The sequence below is a fragment of the Archocentrus centrarchus genome, chromosome 1 (assembly GCF_007364275.1).
Source record: "Archocentrus centrarchus isolate MPI-CPG fArcCen1 chromosome 1, fArcCen1, whole genome shotgun sequence".
Lineage (NCBI taxonomy): Eukaryota > Metazoa > Chordata > Actinopteri > Cichliformes > Cichlidae > Archocentrus > Archocentrus centrarchus.
In genome coordinates, this window is record NC_044346.1 from 15,105,690 (window position 1) to 15,123,134 (window position 17,445).

General features: G+C 38.7%; 1 protein-coding gene across 4 annotated transcripts in view; it reads left to right on the top strand.

The window, feature by feature from the left end:
• Positions 1 to 17,445, top strand: part of inpp4b (inositol polyphosphate-4-phosphatase type II B) — a 176,929-nt gene that overhangs the window by 103,368 nt on the left and 56,116 nt on the right. For all 4 annotated transcript variants that reach the window (XM_030741749.1, XM_030741740.1, XM_030741757.1 and 1 more), the window contains 2 exons: positions 3,749 to 3,879; positions 15,967 to 16,071. In XM_030741749.1, the coding sequence (XP_030597609.1) occupies positions 3,749 to 3,879; positions 15,967 to 16,071 (236 nt within the window). The remainder of the gene's footprint in view (positions 1 to 3,748; positions 3,880 to 15,966; positions 16,072 to 17,445) is intronic.

A 17,445-nucleotide genomic window follows, 5' to 3' on the forward strand; every position in this document is an offset into this window, starting at 1 on the left:
CCAGTGGAAACATGGCGTGGGCCCACTCTGCTAGGAAATCTACTATAAGATCATGTTGACAACTCAGCAGTCTTAATTTCATAGCTTGTTAAGTCCTAAATTTCTGTGAGTTAGCAAAAGACCTGTGATTATTATTGTTTTTTAATCTCAGCAGGATCTTTCCCTTTTCCGACTGATGGCTGATATTTTTTCCTTTGTTTTCTTTGTTCCCACTCTAAATGCACAAAGACGATTATGTGATCACACGTTGTGCATTACATCTACACTGGTCTTTGTTCAAGTGTCTTTATAGTCGAGAATTTTAGGCAGAAATTAACATCCTAGAAATGAAAACGATTCTCCTTTCAAACCAGATGCATGTCCTGCTGCCAGTGGAAATATAAACTGCCTTTTCTTGGAGTAATCTGGAGTATTAGGACCACTCCTATACCAGTATCAGATATCAACCTACTACTGTGGGTGTGCACTCTTATTTGTAAAACTACTCCGGCTCTATGGCTTACTCTATCACTTTCCAGCAACGTAATGTTAATTTCTTCTCAGTTGATTGGGTAGGCAGAGGAGCAATGTTATTAGTGTTTTTAGGATAAAGTGTTTGTTTAAAAAAAGAACATATTTGCAATGGAATATTTAAGAACAAAAATGACATGAAAATTCACCAAAGGCAAAGTGCAAAGGGTAACTACAGAAATACAACAAACATCTCATGCTGCTTAAAAGGCAGTACGGACTATCTCTGAATTTAGAGAAACTGGGCCAGAAGGCAAATCACAGTACCATGGCCCTTTCAGCTCAATTTGCTCAGAGCAATAAGAAGTGGGTGAAATCAAAAGGCCAGAAGAAACCACAGCTGGATTTTCCCCTGGCAGCAGATAGCAGATGGGCACAACTTGAGAATGGTCTGAGTGACATGTTGGACAGCATCCTCAAAGGAGATGCAGCCAAGAAGATACAGACCGAGATGCGAGCTGTGCATCAGGTACACCAAGATGCCATGAAGGAAGGCAAAACTAGCAAGCCATCAGCAGGTCCCAAGAGGATGCTTTGACAGATCACATAAAGAACTGACACAGCTCAAGAAAGGGTGGTGAAAGACAGAGAAAACCTTCACAGGAAGGAGATAAACTGTAAAAACCAGGGAGGGAAGTGTCAACAGAGAAAAATCTCTCTTTTAACCCTTTACAAATCACTCCTTTGGAAAGCCCAAGAGCGGGAGCCTAATATGTTCCTGGGCAGAAGTGAAGGACAGTGTGGAAGTGGGACATGATGACACCATTAGAGATGTTTCAGTGGGAACCAGTTTTTTCTTGATGCCAACACTTAAGACACACATCCCTTTTAATATGGCAGACTTTGTCACTGACCAACAGAAGTAGTTGGAAAAGCTCAAGAAGGATCCTCTCCAAGACCATGAGGTACGACTTTCAAGATCTACAAATATTGTCCAGTACTACTGAAAAGGGCAGCCTTAACAAGACTCAATGATTTTTGAGAGATAACCCTGCTAGAAGTTGAAAAATATTATGGTCCATTGTTATCCACAGACTAACATCTTATCTACTCATCCAGGATATCCTGGATGTTTGGGAGATACATCCAACTTTACTATTAGTTTTACAGCTAGATCTTATTTACCAAAATGTTACACGCCATCTGATCCAAAAGGCATTAGATTACTGCCAAGTACCATCAGGAGTAGTGAAGATTGCCCAGTATCATCCTGCTGGACATAGAGGTCAGCAGTCTCTCACCAACTGAAGAATACCAGGATTTGGTCAATGAGGCGCTTGTGAAAGAATGATTGGTAGCCTTATTCCCTATTTAAGTAGGCTTCCACAATTTCCAATGAGGATGAGGATGTAACCCAAACAGCTGAGGAAAGCCACTGGGAAGGTAGCCAGGGCAGCTGAAAATAGCTGTGGTTGATGAGAGCAGGTGAAGACTAATTTAGTCTTCACCTGCAGGACTGCCCTACTATGAGTAAAGTATGCAGGTAAAGGGGTGAAATGCTTGTGAGATACTCATCCCATGAGATACCCGGGGATGATGCATAAGCGCCAGCAGCCACTGCAAGAAGTTATTAGAAAAAAATGCAGGAAAAATTCAGACCCCCCCCTGTTTATTTTAAGGGACCGTGTCAGGTGAGAATTTTTCTCAGGTTGGACTAATTTAATATGGAGTAACCTGTTAATTACTTATCTCAGTGTAGGAATTGGCAAGGTCTGTGCCTAATTACTTGGTCTGACAAAAATGTGGTACTCCTGCATTCCACCGCATTCCACAGCCTTTTTTTTAAATGGGAACATTTCTATCTGTATGTGTCTGTAAGGTGAGATGATGCCTCAAAAAATTGATTTACCAATGTTTTTTCTTACCTTTATAAGCATAGCCCCATGAAGACGATTGTGATTTAATTTATCGTTCTAGACGCTGTTACTGAATGACCTCAGACCTGCTGTAGCATGTCTGATGAAACAGGTTCTTGTTTCTAATCAGCTGATAAACAGTGCTGTGCACTGTTTGACTGCCAACCTGTTCAGGATGTACCCTACCTCTCTCCGAATGTCACCTAGCGTAGGCTCCAGGTTTCCTGCAGCGCCCTCAAAGATAAGAAGATAAAACTGATGGATGAAAGCATGACTGTTTCTCTGTTTTAGGGGGAATCAGTTCCTTGTCGTGTGGTCATGGTCATCTAAAAATGGTTTATTTACATGGAATAAAACAATTTGCAGAGAATTAAAACAAATATCTACTGTGTTATTCTGACAGTAAATCAGTAAATCAAAGCCTTTGGTGATCGTACTCATGAGCTCCTCCATTCCTACGAGCTCACACGCGGCAAAGGCTGGTCAGTAATTTTTTAACATGTGCAGGCAATTAAAAATGCATGAGGTGTACGCACTAAATACTGGCTATCATGAATGTGTAATGGTGATCCAGACAAGTATGTAAGGCCTCCTTCAAACTATAATTTCTATAATATCTCTGGCATTTACTTTTCACAGTTGCCACAGGGACAGTTTGTCTATCTGATGTTCCTTGTCATATTCTTTTATTATTTATTATTTATTTAATTATTTGCCAAAGAGAGAGAGATTATACATACTAGTTGAAAATCAGCAGCTGCACGCACAGAGACAGACACAAACACTCACACACTAACACTTGGAAATTATTTTTTTTAAAAAAAGCATGATGCACATTATTTTGGAACTAAGCTGCAGGCACAACTAGCTGAAAGGCACCTGCTTGTTTCAGTGACACAGACAGCAGGAGAGTTTTTTATATAAGCAGAAGAAGCCTCGGAGTGGTGAGGGGAGGAATTTGAAAGGCCAAAATGGATAAGTGGACACCAGATTCCAGCCTGGGGTTCAGAGCTGTGTTTGTCTGGTTCAGTATGATATACTTCACGGTGTGTGTGTGTGTGTGTGTGTGTGTGTGTGTGTGTGTGTGTGTGTGTGTGTGTGTGTGTGTGTGTCTGATTTAGTATATTTTAAGATGTGTCTTTGTTTTTAACAGGATTGCTAATTATAATTTTGAAACCTAACTGGACTATTAAGATGATTTGAAAGAAGTGTGAAAACTATGAATATGACACAGTAGCCACAGCATTACAATAATAGTTGGTACTGTTCTTTCGTTAAACTGGGTTGCAATAATTCAGACAAACTCTGTGGAATTTATTGTAATTATCTGTTTAAATATATTGAAACCTCATTGGTCCTCATAGAGCTGTGTTTATTTGTAGGGTGAAGGATCTAAAGGAATTGGGAGAGCTTTCCCCTCACTGGGACAACTTACGGAAGGAGGTGATGACACGGTACGCAGGAATAATCAGCTCCTACCAAGAGACCTTAGCTGAAATGGACAAGATTAATGGTATGATAACTGCACCTATTTCTGAATTTTACATTCACATTTGTGTCAACACATGCAGACATGTACAGAAATACAAAGGTCATTTTATTAAAAGTCATACAAAAGCATATATTAAGTTCCAAGTTACTTGCTATGTCCTTGATTTATAGGTATCGTCATTCAGGTAGAAGATACATATGAAAAGAAAGCTTTTATAGGACTATGCAGTCCTGTGAAAAACTAAATACATCCCATGAATCAGTAGCTTGTAGAACCACCTTTAGCAGCAATAACTTGAAATGATCTTTTGTGTGTGTGTGTGTGTGTGTGTGTGTGTGTGTGTGTGTGTGTGTGTGTGTGTGTGTGTGTGTGTGTGTGTGTGTGTGTGTGTGTGTGTCTTTATCAGTCTTTCACCTTGCTGTGGAGGAATTTTGGCCCGCTCTTCGTTACAATGTTGCTTCAGCTCATTGAAGTTTGCAGACATTGATTTATCCACAGCCCTCTTAGTGTTCTGCCGTGGTGTTTCAATCATGTTCAGGCCATTCTGTTGCTGATTTGCAGGTTTGCTTGGGATCATTGTCCTGTTGCATAAAAGAGTTTGGGCAAAACGTTAGCTGTCAGACAGATGGTCTTACATTTGACTGTAAAATAGTACAATAATATAACAATGAGTTCAAGATTAACTCAGTGACTGCAAAGTGCTCAGGTCCTGTGGCTGCAAAACAAGCCGAAATCATCACCCCTCCACCACTGTGCTAGACAGTTGGTGTTTGTGCGGATATGCTGTGATTGGTCCATTATGGACAAACATCTCCACTTCTTGCTGTCTTTTTGTTCAAAGGAAATTGTTCCACATGTCTTGTGGTTTGTTCAGATGAACTTTGCAAACCTGTGCTGCCATGTTCATTTTAGAGAGAACAGGCTTTCTCCTGGCAGTCCTTCCAAGAGATGTACAGTTTCCTCCAAAAGTATTGGAACAGTGAGGCCAGTCCCTTTATTTTTACTCTAGACTTAATATCTAGTTTATATAACTTAATATTTAGTTGTAAATCCTTTGCTTGCAAAAACTGCATCAAGCCTGTAACCCACTGACATCACTAAACGTTTGCGTTCTTCTTTTGTGATGCTTTTCCAGGCTTTCACTGCAGCCTCTTTCAGTTATTGTTTGTCTTCAGTCTCCTCTTTAGCAGATACAGTAAAATGCCCTACAGGGCTTCAGTCTGGAGAGTGACTAGGCCAGTCTAAAACCTTCCACTTCTTGACCCTGATGAACTCCTTTTGGTTTTGGCAGTATGTTTTGGGTCGTTATCTTGCTTGGATCTTGGATCTCCAAAGAGATCCAAGATCCAAGATTGCATCTTTCTTTACATTGACAGACAAAATGTTTCTGTATACTTCTGAGTTCATTGTACTGCTGCCACCATGCGTGACCTCATCAATGAAGATTAATGAGCCTGTCCCAGAAGAAGCTGTGCAAGCCCAAACCATGACATTACCTTCATTGTGTTCCACAGATGAGCTTGGGATCATGAGCAGATCCTTTCTTTCTCCAAACATTAGCCTCTCCATCACCTTGGTAAAGGTTCATATTTGTCTCATCAGTCCATAAAACTTTGTCCCAGAATTTCTGAGGCTTGTTTCTGTACTTCATGGCAAATTCCAGCCTGGCCTTCCTGTTCTTCTTGCTAATTAGTGATTTGCATCTTCTGGTGACATTTCTGTACTTTTGTTCATGAAGCCTTCTGCAAACAGTAGATTGTGATACCTTCACTCCTCCCTCTGGAGGTTGTTCCTGATGTCAGTAACAGTTGTTTTCGGGTCTTTCTTTACAGCACTTGCAATGTTTCTGTCATCAGCTGCTGCTGTTTTTCTTGGTCTGCCTGTTTGAAATCTGTTACTTATAGCACACCAGAGACGACTTTCTTCTTCAGGACAGTTGTACCGGCTATGCCCAGTGTTTGTGCAAAGGCTCTGATTGGTTTTCCATCTTCTTTCAGCTTCACAGTTGCTTGTTTTTCACCCATAGACAGCTCTCTGGTTACTCCTCTAACTAAAAATGCTCAGTCTGCACAGAGAAAACCCTGAAACTGAGTGTTTATTGTTTATATAATCAATGCAACAGGACAAACCTGGGCAACAAAACACACCTGTCAGTCACATCTTCCAGTATTTTTCCTCACAAGAAAAATGGGTAGATTCAGACAAAAGGTGCTATCTTCTGAACTGTGTATCAGATCTAGATGTAAATACCTGTAAATAAAAGCTGAGATGTTTATCTTTTGTCTCATATTGATTTTTTTTTTTTATATGTCAAACCCAAATGTTTTCAATCTACAGCAAAAATAAAAGGATTGGCTTCACTGTTCCAATACTTTTGGAGGGGAGTGTAGCTTTTTAGCTCTTTTTCTCTCTCTCGCTCTCTTTTTTTTTTTTTTTTTTTTTTTTTTTTTTGCTGTTTCATTGAGCATTGCACAGTCTAACCTTGGGGTGAACTTGTGTTAGCACACACTTGAATGCTCCAGACCAGCAAACTGCCAAAACTCCTGCTTTTATAGAGATGCTCACACTTGCTGACTGATGATCTTTTAATCAAGTGCATTTGATTAGCAGCACCTGGCTGCTGCTTACCCTCTTCATTCTTATGGAAGCAGTAAGGGTGTGCTTAGCTTTTCATGAGACTGCACAGAGTTCTGTGAAAATGTTCCTTTTGCCATGACTGTCATGTCCTGGTGGAAATCATCTGCTCCCTTAGTCAAAGGTCCTGAAGAAACACTGCAGCAGTGAAGAGGATAGTTGTATATGTCTAATTGGGTGCCTGTGTCTGATATAGCCCAATCCTGCAGCAGCCTCACACCTGATGTGTCGCACAAAAATAAAAGACAACTTTGAGCTGAAAGATAGATTTTGGGGTCATTTGTGTCAATGGTAAGCATAAAGAGAAGTTGCTGTTAAAGAGTTTCCATAGCAATGCAGGTTTCATCAGGGCCAAATGAAATATATGTGTGTGCCCATGTGCTCATCTGTGTTTGTTAAACGTGAGTACATAAAAACTGATACAACCCTGTGCCACGAGCAAACAAAAACATGAGTGTCGCATCTCATTTACAAATATCCGGCCTTTTATTTAGTATGCAGTTAGTTGTTGTGCAATTTTTTTTGCGAATGTTTTGCATAATAAAATTCATCCACCCAGTTAGCGCTAATGTGAAGACAGGAAGTAATTAGTCTGTTTCTCATTTGCCACAGCATTCAACAGGTAAACACTGAACGCGTGATTATGGCAATGATGATGGTGTTGTTGAAAATGCACTTAGAAATATAATGCTGACGTATGTTTTACACTTTAAACTCATATATATTATAAACAGGATACATATACAGTATGTTGTACTCTGTTTAAGACTTGTCCTCATGCTTAAACCCTCAAAGACACTCATTAAATACAGAAATTAATCATTTTTATATGAATCATTTTAATATGTTTGTTATTCCTTTATAGGAATAAAAACATATTAAAAGGCCGTGCACAGGACAATCATTCTGAGTTTGTGTCTTTCCCTCTCAGCAGCATGTTCCTATGCATATAAAAACTGGCTATGCACATATTAACATTACAGCTGGTGATTAATTTTCCACTGAGTTACCCTCATCCACATAATGAGATATTTGTCTCTGTTCCTTTTTTGCTTTGCCCAGCTGATAAGAAATAAAGATGGCTAAGCCTCAGTGCTGCCTGCATGGACTCTAAGGAGGAGGGGTTGAGGGCTGGGATAATGTGGTGTTGGTCATTATAGTTCCTGACAATTCCCTTGCATGGCCCAGATGCTGTAATACATAGAGGATCCACAGCCTATCTTGCCACACTAATCCAGTCCTGCATTAACTTAACAGGATGACAGACATTGCTAAACAAGCCGAGTGGGCAAGCTACTGCAGATTAATTATTGATAACTGATATGATTAAAAAAGGTCAGGAGGGAGAGACAAAAAAAAGACAGACTGTGGAGGAGGTTGAGTGGGTGCGCAAAGATGGCAGGAGGGACAAGGAATGAAAACATAATTACCAGAATAAACAGAGGGTGACAAATATGGCAACTTAGTGGCATTCGTCAGAAAAAGAGTTCATAAAAAAAAAGAAGCCAGTGGGCACAGCTGTCCTATTACTTGTGTGTGCACACAAATTAGGAATTTTTAGTGGAATTGTCATTTTGTTCTTCCTTTGGAAATTTTCATATTTAAGCAGTCCATTAATTCAGGATATATTTTAACCAAAAGTTTTGAAATTGTGCATGATTACAACAAAGAAAGGAAAAGAGAAGCAGTCTTCTGGGAGGTTGATGAGTTTTCATGTTTAGGTCCAACATTCTTCTTGATTCCTTTCTGTCCAATTTTTTAAATGCATTGACTTCAGTGAACAGATTATTATTCCATTGATAAATGAATTGTCCCTATGCTCATTGTTTACTGGCTGGTGAATTAAAGGCATAGTCATAGTCCTGTTAGTGTTTGCTGAACCTCCACTACTGTCTGCAATCTCTTCACTAAAATGTCAGTCATTCCTTTAGTGGCACATTGGACCTCTGAGCCTTCACTTATGGGATAACTACAGCTTAAAGCTCAGAGCTGAGTGTTTAACGCAGTGTCATATATCGGTGTGGCTGCCAGTAAAGCCTGCTCATTGTACAGATAGCAGGGCAGGTGGACATGACAGCGCATATCTTCTATTTTCTCCATACTATCAGTATTAGTCTAGCCATCTGTGCAGTCTGCTGTCCCCAGGTAAAGATGTTCAGCTGTGGAGTGCACATACATTTTCTATTTTGCAGGTTAAAAATAAGGACAAAATGTTAAATGACATAAATTGGTTAATAGAAAAAAAAAAAGGTACTGTCAGACATGACTCACTTGTTTAATTCAAAGTCCTCTCAGACTGATACCACTGCTCACACAGCATATCTTCAGATCTCCCATCTCTACAACACGGTACATCTCTGCATTTATTTTATTTAAATCCTGGTGTGTGCTCAGCATCACAGGATTGTGAACATGAAACCTTTCATATGGATAGAAGTACATTACGCTAATCTGTAAAAGTGTGTGTGTGTGTGTGTGGGGGGGGGGGGGGGGGGGGGGATTACCGTAAAGAAAATGAGGTGGAAGCTATAGATGTTGGTCAGTACCACCGGCATCCAACCCTTCTGTCACATAGCTAGCCCACCTGGGCAAACAGGTGGGGATCTGATATGGGTAATTTGTCTAACCTACAATGGTCACTATCTCGATTAGCCTGGTACCCTGAGCTCCTGTCTGACAGTGAGAGCCCACTGAGAAAGGATAACAGCATAGAGTTGACTTGAATGTTTTCCCTTTGGAAACAGCTTCTCCTAGCACAGAAGTGGTGCACTGGGTTTATACACCAGTTTAATTTTACCTGGATGAATAAATCATTAAAGCATAAAGCATTATGACAGACAGCATGAATCTATCATTACCTTATGGTATTAATCTATGAACTAAAATATATCAGCAGCTCAAGAGGTTATAGCCTACTGACTTTGGTGATCCCCTAAATTTGACTCTTTTAGTCTTCCAGAAATTTATAACACTTTATGGGTTGCTATGAAAATCCCTAGAGATATTTGTGGTTCATAGAGCATGCTGTGTAGTCAGGTGAAATAGAAAGTTTTCACAGGACTGCATAGAGTCCTGTGGAAAACTAAGTAAACCCTTAATGCATCCATAGGAATTAAAAGAAGCAGAAACCAAGTGCTGCTAATGAAATGGATTAGATTAACTGATCATCAGCAAGTGTGAGCACATCTATCAAAAAAGATGTTTGGGTAGTTTGCTGCTCTGGAGCATTGAGATGTGTTAATAATATAATGCCACAATCTTCCCAGGAGTGGACAGCCCAGCAAATTCACCCCAAAGTCAAACCTTGCAATACTGAGAGAAATTGCAAAAAACCCAAGACCTAAGACTCTACAGGCCTCAGTTAGTATGTCAAGTGTTGAAGTTTGAATAAGACTAAACAAGTATGGGTTGCTTGGAAGGACTGCAAGGAGAAAGCCTCTTCTCTATAATAACATCACAGCATGGTGTAGGTTTATAAAGTTGCAAGTGAAAAAGCCACAAGATTGTGGAATAGTGTGTTTTGTACAGACGAGACCAAAGTGGAGATGTTTGGCTGTAGTGCACAGTGTCACAATCGGCGAAACTAAAACACCTCAAACCAGATGTCAAGCATGTTGGTGGAGAGGTCATTATTTGTGCTTGTTTTGCAGCCAAAGGACTTGGTTACCTTACAGTCACTGAGTCGACCATGAACTCCTCTGTATACCAAAGTATTCTAGAGTCAAACATGAGGTCATCTGTCTGACAGCTAAAGCTTGGCCCAAAATGGTTCATGCAACAAAACAAGCAGCAAATCAGCAGAATGCATGAAAAAAGAAAAGAATAAAGGTGTTTCAGTGGCCCAGTCAAAGTCCAGATTGCAACCTGATTGAAATGTGGTGGGGGGACCTTAAGCCTTGAAAGGCAAGTGACTTTTTTTTTTAATAGTTTCCCACACTTTGTATGTGACGTCCATCCTGCACCTCAGTGAGGTTTAGAAGTATGTGGTCATAGAGAAATAATGTATAAATTTATAATGTGTATGTTGTAATGTTCTAAAAAGTGATGTAATTAATCTTTTATAATATTCTAAACCACATGTTGCTTTCATCGTATATGTGTTTTTCTTGTATTTTTTATTTTTTAAATATTTTGGATTTTTTTTTTTGTATCACTTACAGGTAAGGAACAAAACATGGTGATTTCATTAACCTTGATTTTCTACATGAAAATGAAACATTTTGAAAAATGTCACAAATGTAATTAAGTCTTCTGTCCTCCAATAACACTCTATGGTTGAAATTTTGAATTTCAGAGTATTTCAATGAGTGCCCTAAAAAGGGTTAAGAAATATACTGACAAATGCCCCCAAACCTCAATGAGCTGAAGCAATGTTGTAAAGAAGAGTGGTCCACAGCTTATAGTCAAACCAAAAAACTGTTATTTCTGGTTATTGCTGCTGAATGTGGTTCTACAAGCTATTGAATCATGAAGTGTACGTAGTTTTTGAAACTTTCTTTTTCACGTGACTGTACATTTTAATGGCTTTGATCCTTTTGATGTTTCATTCGACAGTATTTTTAGATCAAACTGTCAATTTGCACTAGTTGGGCTCATTTTCTATAGTGGTAATGAAAATGTGTTGGCATGCCATAGTGAGATAGAATGTACTCATAGCTAAATGCTAACAGTAGCTTATGTCCAAATGTTTTTACTGGTGCCTAACACTGACTGACTGTAGCGTTCAAGACTGCATGTCATGCTTTGATTTTCACTATATTTTTAAGCTTAATGTATATTTAGTTAGAAATGGCATCTGTCCATATTTGCGCTTTGATAAAGGGCAGCAAATCTGCCACCTTAGTAGGATAAAAATACCAGTCATATCTCCACCAGCTCCAGCTGAGTCATTAGTGTTATCCGTTTTTGAGGCAGCACGTTTCAGCTTGAGTGGATCAGCAGCTGCAACATTATATGCTGTAACTGAGTTACAGTGGGTTTGTTTTCATGTCTGGCCTTCCTGGCAAATGATGTTAAAAAATTTGTAGTGGGTAACAGGTTTTCTCATCTATCTTCTATGTCAACATAGACCTTAAGTAGTGCTGGGGCTCTGATTGTTGGCTATTGGCCTGTTGCCTCAAGAGTGATTACTGGAGGAAAAGATTCGGTACAGCTTAGTTAAGTTTTCCTAAAGGTGTGTTATGTTGCTTGTCAGGAAGAAGAGTTGCAAATTGTCATTTTAGTCATTACTCTGCAGTTAACACACTGCACCGCCACTCACACACAAATTAAGCATGTTAAGTAAACTAATTACTGACACAAGCAATTTATTACAGTAATGTCATTCCTTAGATTTAGAAATTATATCTGAATTTCACACTCTTGGTAATAGAAAGGAATCATATTTGACAATCAATTCTGTTTTTGAGTAACCAGAATATTTAAATCCCTCCTAAATAGATCTATAAATTGTAAAGCAGTAACAAGGAATGTATTTTTAATGCTGCAATGCTGATACAAAGCAATGCACAGGAAAGTTTCGAGTCTTTCCTGGTGGGTTTTTCCTAGGGAAAAAAAAACAAACAAACACTTCCTTTGGCTTAAAGGAATGTGATGATGTGTTTCCCACATCAGCAAAAGTATGTTTGTCTGCCCACAGCCTTTGTGTGCAGACAGACTGTTAATGTGTCTTAAGAAGCTTGGCATTCATCAACATAAACTTATGGAAAAGTCATCACAAGACAAGGCTTTGTGATTTAATGAAAACATTGGACTGTACTATTAAATAGAACAAATAGATGCAGCTTCTCGTTTAAACAAACACATTCACTGTAGACTTTACAATACAGCTGGGTTTAATGAATTGCACCCTGACCTCTAAACCAAAAAACTTGTCTCACACACACACACACACACACACACACACACACACACACACACACACACACACACACACACACACACACACACACACACACACATATATATCACCACCCTGAACTCACACACTCACCCACCGTAACTGTGCAACACCCACATCTCTGTGCAATATTATATTATTCATACTGAACAATATCTATCACTCCTATATTGTGTAATATCCAGTATTCATTCACTAGTGCAATATTCATTCACCAAGTGCAATATTCATCATCTTCATTATTATATGTATACACGCATTTACTTTCTTACAATGTACAGATGCACCAATGTAGGTATGTATGTATATATTTTTATACATTCTATTTTTTGTATATTTTACACATTGTTTATTTTCTGTATATCTCTTGGTCATATTGATTATACTAGATTATAATATTTTTATTTTCATTTTAGAGAGTTTGATTTTCTGTTACATGGCACTGAACAGGAGTGGCCCTCCAATCTCATTGTACATCCTGTATAATGACAATAAAGGCATTCTATATATATATACATATATATATATATATATATATATTTTTTTTTTTTTTTTTTTTTCTTTCATAACTTTAGCCCTAGATGAGGGATTCAAATTATTCAGTCTGATCAGGTTTAATTAAAAGTTCATTCCACTTTCATTCTGTACTTCTCCTAAATTCTTTCATTTTAAGTGAATTACCTCTGCTAGCAAAGGTCATCACAGCTCTTTTACTTGAATGGACCTGAATGCTCAAAAGGCCAATGAGCCCGGCTGGATATGAGCAGCCAAAGTGGAGTATCAGATTGTGGTTTTGAGCCTAAGTATAAGCCAAAAACAAAGACTGTCATTTGGCAGGAACATTTAATTGGACATTTTGAGCAGAGCAGTGGCTGCAAAGGACATAAAGTACTGTGTTCAAACCATTACCTTGTATATTAGAGGTTATTGTAAGGTTGCAAGTCATCTGATTTTGATCTTGTTGGTCTCTAACTGACATATTTGCTACCTTCTGTTTAGATATGCATTAAACGGTCTTGATACGCATTAAGAGGTGGGATACTTATGGTTTGACATCATTTTAATCACAATCCATGATAGTGAACAGTGAATAATTTCATCGCTTACAGTTTTTAAACACTGTATGCTTAATTTCTGGCACTGTATTTAATAGTCATCATTTCTTTGGGAAAATTGCTCTCTGTTAAACTCCTGTTAAATTTGAGCTGTGCTGTGTTTTGTTTTGGGGTACTCTGAAGCTAGATTTATTAATTGACCAATTGTGAAGGAGAATGGAAAAAGAAGCCTCCATTTATAGAGCATATTGCAGCAATTAAGTTGTAAAAGTCCCCACACCCTTAGAGGTATATCTGAATCTGCACTGGAGCTACTTCTACAACTTCTAATTTAAATCGATTTTAATTTGCTTTGTACTCCCTTTTGTCACTCAGTCGTGCATTAAATAGATCTCAAGTCACTGAATTGCACAAGGGTTTTCTTTTCATTGGTAAATCAATCAAGAGAACAATTGATCATATATTTAACTTATTATCTAATGTTTCCTGTTTCTGTGTCTTTGTCCCTTGCCACATGGATTGATGAAGAAAAAAGTCGTGTAATGTAATGTTGAAAAGATAGTGGTGTAGCTGCAGCAGACAGTAAAGGCTTTCTATAATACAATAGGCTGACAAATGACAAGACTACAGACATGATGAACCACTTTGAAATCAAGACGTGGTTTAAAAACGGAGACAGCTGCTTCAAATCAAAACACATTGAATACATTTTATGATGTAATACAATGAATAAACAACAAAAACATCATGAAATGCAATCAGAACATTCTTCACAGTGACACAGCTTTCCACAATCCAAAGAAAGTACTCTATATGTATTTTACATGGGACATGCAAAAGGAAGACTAAATGACTAACATTGCAGAACACAGATACAGTTTGCTCAAGGGATGTGGATTATACTGTGACATTAAGCAGGATGTGGCAACCTAAATATACTGACAGTCACGTTGCAGGACATTATGCTACAGTCACACAAGTGAAAAGAATGGTTGAAGACCAAAATTATTGCAACTATTGGTTGGTTCAAAGACAAGGACCAGGTATGCCAGCCTTCACAGTCAGTTGCTGTCTTCAAAGCAACTTTGGTGTGTCAAGATGGTGATTAGACAGAGTCAGTCTGCTATCAGTTTGTGATTGAATGGGGACAAGTTGGCAATTACATGCAATCTGTTTCTGATAATATGGAGGTTGACTTTCAATCAATGGAAATCGCAAATCTGTTGCCATCTACGCGCAGAAATTCACATTAACTGCTTACATTCAAAGCTTAGCCAAAACCTCATAGATTTGAAACAGAAATTTCTCAACAAATAATGACATAGTTGCTGCAAGGTGATGATTTAACTGCAAAATGATGTGGTCGTTCAGCAATGTTGCATTTATATAGGAATATAACCAGAATACAACCAGTTGGCAACCACTTGAGCTGAGTGCAGTCTTGCAAAGAGATAGGGACTTGAGGTGGCTTTTGGTGTGATTTGGCGCTGCATATACTGACATTAATTGAATTTAATTGAATATATTGCAGACGAGGTGCACTCATTTGCACAGACTGACTTTGATTGATTCCTATATGGTGGCAATCTGTCTGCGTTCATAAATTATACTGTGATTATTTGCAAACCCTCAAACCACAAACTGATCTGTCTGAGAGTGAGTCCTGCACAGCCAGTTTGAATCAGACCATCACTGTTTGGAGACAGATTGCCTATGGGGCTATTATTGTAGCAAAAGTCACCTTGTGATCGAAAGTGATCGCCCAGAGGTTGAGGACGTTGCACACTTAACCTCAGGATGACCAGTTGGTCTCCACATATACTTGGAATCCATTGGCTGACAGGAAAAAAAATTTCAATGCAGTCACCACCAGTTTTTACTAGTCGCAAAGAGGTTGATGTTCTACTTTTACTCTAGCATGACTGAGTCATTAGAGGCGGCAGTTGCTTTATACAAGACCAGGCCAGTATGAGACCATTTGGATTGTGCAGCCAAAAGCAGTGAAATCTTTGGGTCTTCTGAGAAATGTAGAAATAATAATAAAAATTGCATTACGCTATATGGAACTATGGTTTTATACACCTTAACTTGGCTGTCGCCTTATATTTATCATCTTTAATTATTTACATTTGCCCCAGTTTTCCTCTTCTTTTTTCTTCCTGTCTTTTATCTCCTGTTTTTTATTTTATTTTTGTCATTTTCCCCCTTTCTTGAGTTTGATAGGCACATCATTTCCTTTTTCTTGCACACCGGTAGATAATTAACCTCCCATTCAGCCATTTTTAGTGCTGAGAGTTACACTTATAAATCTTCGTTCATCACTGGCCTTTTTAAATGTACATTGAAATATGAAATAAAGACATGTAATTTAGCAAAAAAGAAAAAAAAAACACAGGGTGCTTTAGATTTTTTGTGTAGGAGACGTGCAGTTCTACATGACTGTCATGGCTTTTACTGTACAATGGTTTTTTGGGGGGCGGAGTTGTCTTTTGTGACATATACTTTTGTTTCCGTTTTCAGGTCGCTCATTTAAGCCAAGCTGCTGCAAAGCTCAAAAGTCTCTGGAGTTTATCCCAATAAACCTGCACACCCAGAGGATGAGGGTGACGTGCCCCAAAAAAACAGGTACTGCACTTCTGGCTTAGGCTTGTTTTAGATTCCTCGTTGCATGTATTGTCTTCAGACTTCCTTTCAGACATGGTCAAGAGCAATTTGGTTTTATATGGGAAAATTGCTTCATCTAAAGTGGTTCTCCACTTATGTTATGCAGAACATAACCTCTAAACTGTATGGAAACATTGTCACCTACTGTGCTTGACTTCATCTGTCAGAGATACTCAGAGGGTTCAGACAGGGAGGTTCTAGGTCATTGCCCAGGCTGAAAGGTGAGAATTAACTTGGCCTGAAAAAAAAAAAAACTGACAAAACACTAATTAAGCCCTTCGCGTTTCTGTGGAGTGAAAGACTCGGCTGTCTCCTCCACTGCTGCTCTGTACCCAGCAGAGGCTGTTTATGCCCTGGAAATGTCTCAGTGAATTAAGGCAACTAACTGCTGCCTGACGATCTGTGAATGGGCTCCATTGCAACTAAACAACAGATGATTGATGGAAAGTTGAAGACTTTCAGTTAAGACATCTGGGACGACACATTAAAAATAGTCAGAAAGAGTCATGACACAACTCTGCAACTTTTTCTATCAAAAGTATTAATTTGAGCTTTAGAGGAGTTTGTCATCTGATTGAGAGACACTCTGATAATTCCCTTCTGTTGGCCCATTTCATGCCAGACAGAGATGCTGTAGCTGATGTGTACTGCAGAGCATACAGACCTTCCATTGGTGTCACAATGTTAATTGAGAAAATTAATGCTGTTGAGTAATGTTGAACAGCAGAGATGCCAATTACAGTACTGCGCAAAAGGCTCAAGCCCCCCATCATTTCTTTATAGAACAGAAATTATTTTCTTAGAATTTTTTTAAGTACTCTTAAGTATTGGCTTGAGTATATGGGAAGCTGCTTTTTCACTCATTTTTAGTCCGATCTTTGTTCCGGACCATTTTCAGAGGAATTTTTTTGTTTGTCTGTTTGTTTAATTAGCCACCTAATATTGATGAATCATCAGGTGTAAATTTTATTTTTTTTTTGTACCAACAAGTTAATTCCCAAAAAACTATTAGCTGAAAACTTGGTATTGGTACTGAGGTATGCCAGATTACACAAGAACTAGACTGAAAATCAGTGTCAACAGGTGTTACGGAGTGATGAAGCCAAATTAGAAGTTTTGGTTCAAATTGTCATCAATATGTACAGAGGTCCGCAGAGAGGTACAGCAGCCTACAGCCATCTGTAAAACACAGTGGAGGCTATGTCATGGTTTGGGGCTGCATTTCAGCCCCAAACCATGTGTAAAGTGTCTGATTTGCAGCTGCTTCATTTTTCAGCATGACAATGATCCCAAACACACTAACAATGCACTAAAAGCATACTTGGATAGAAACAC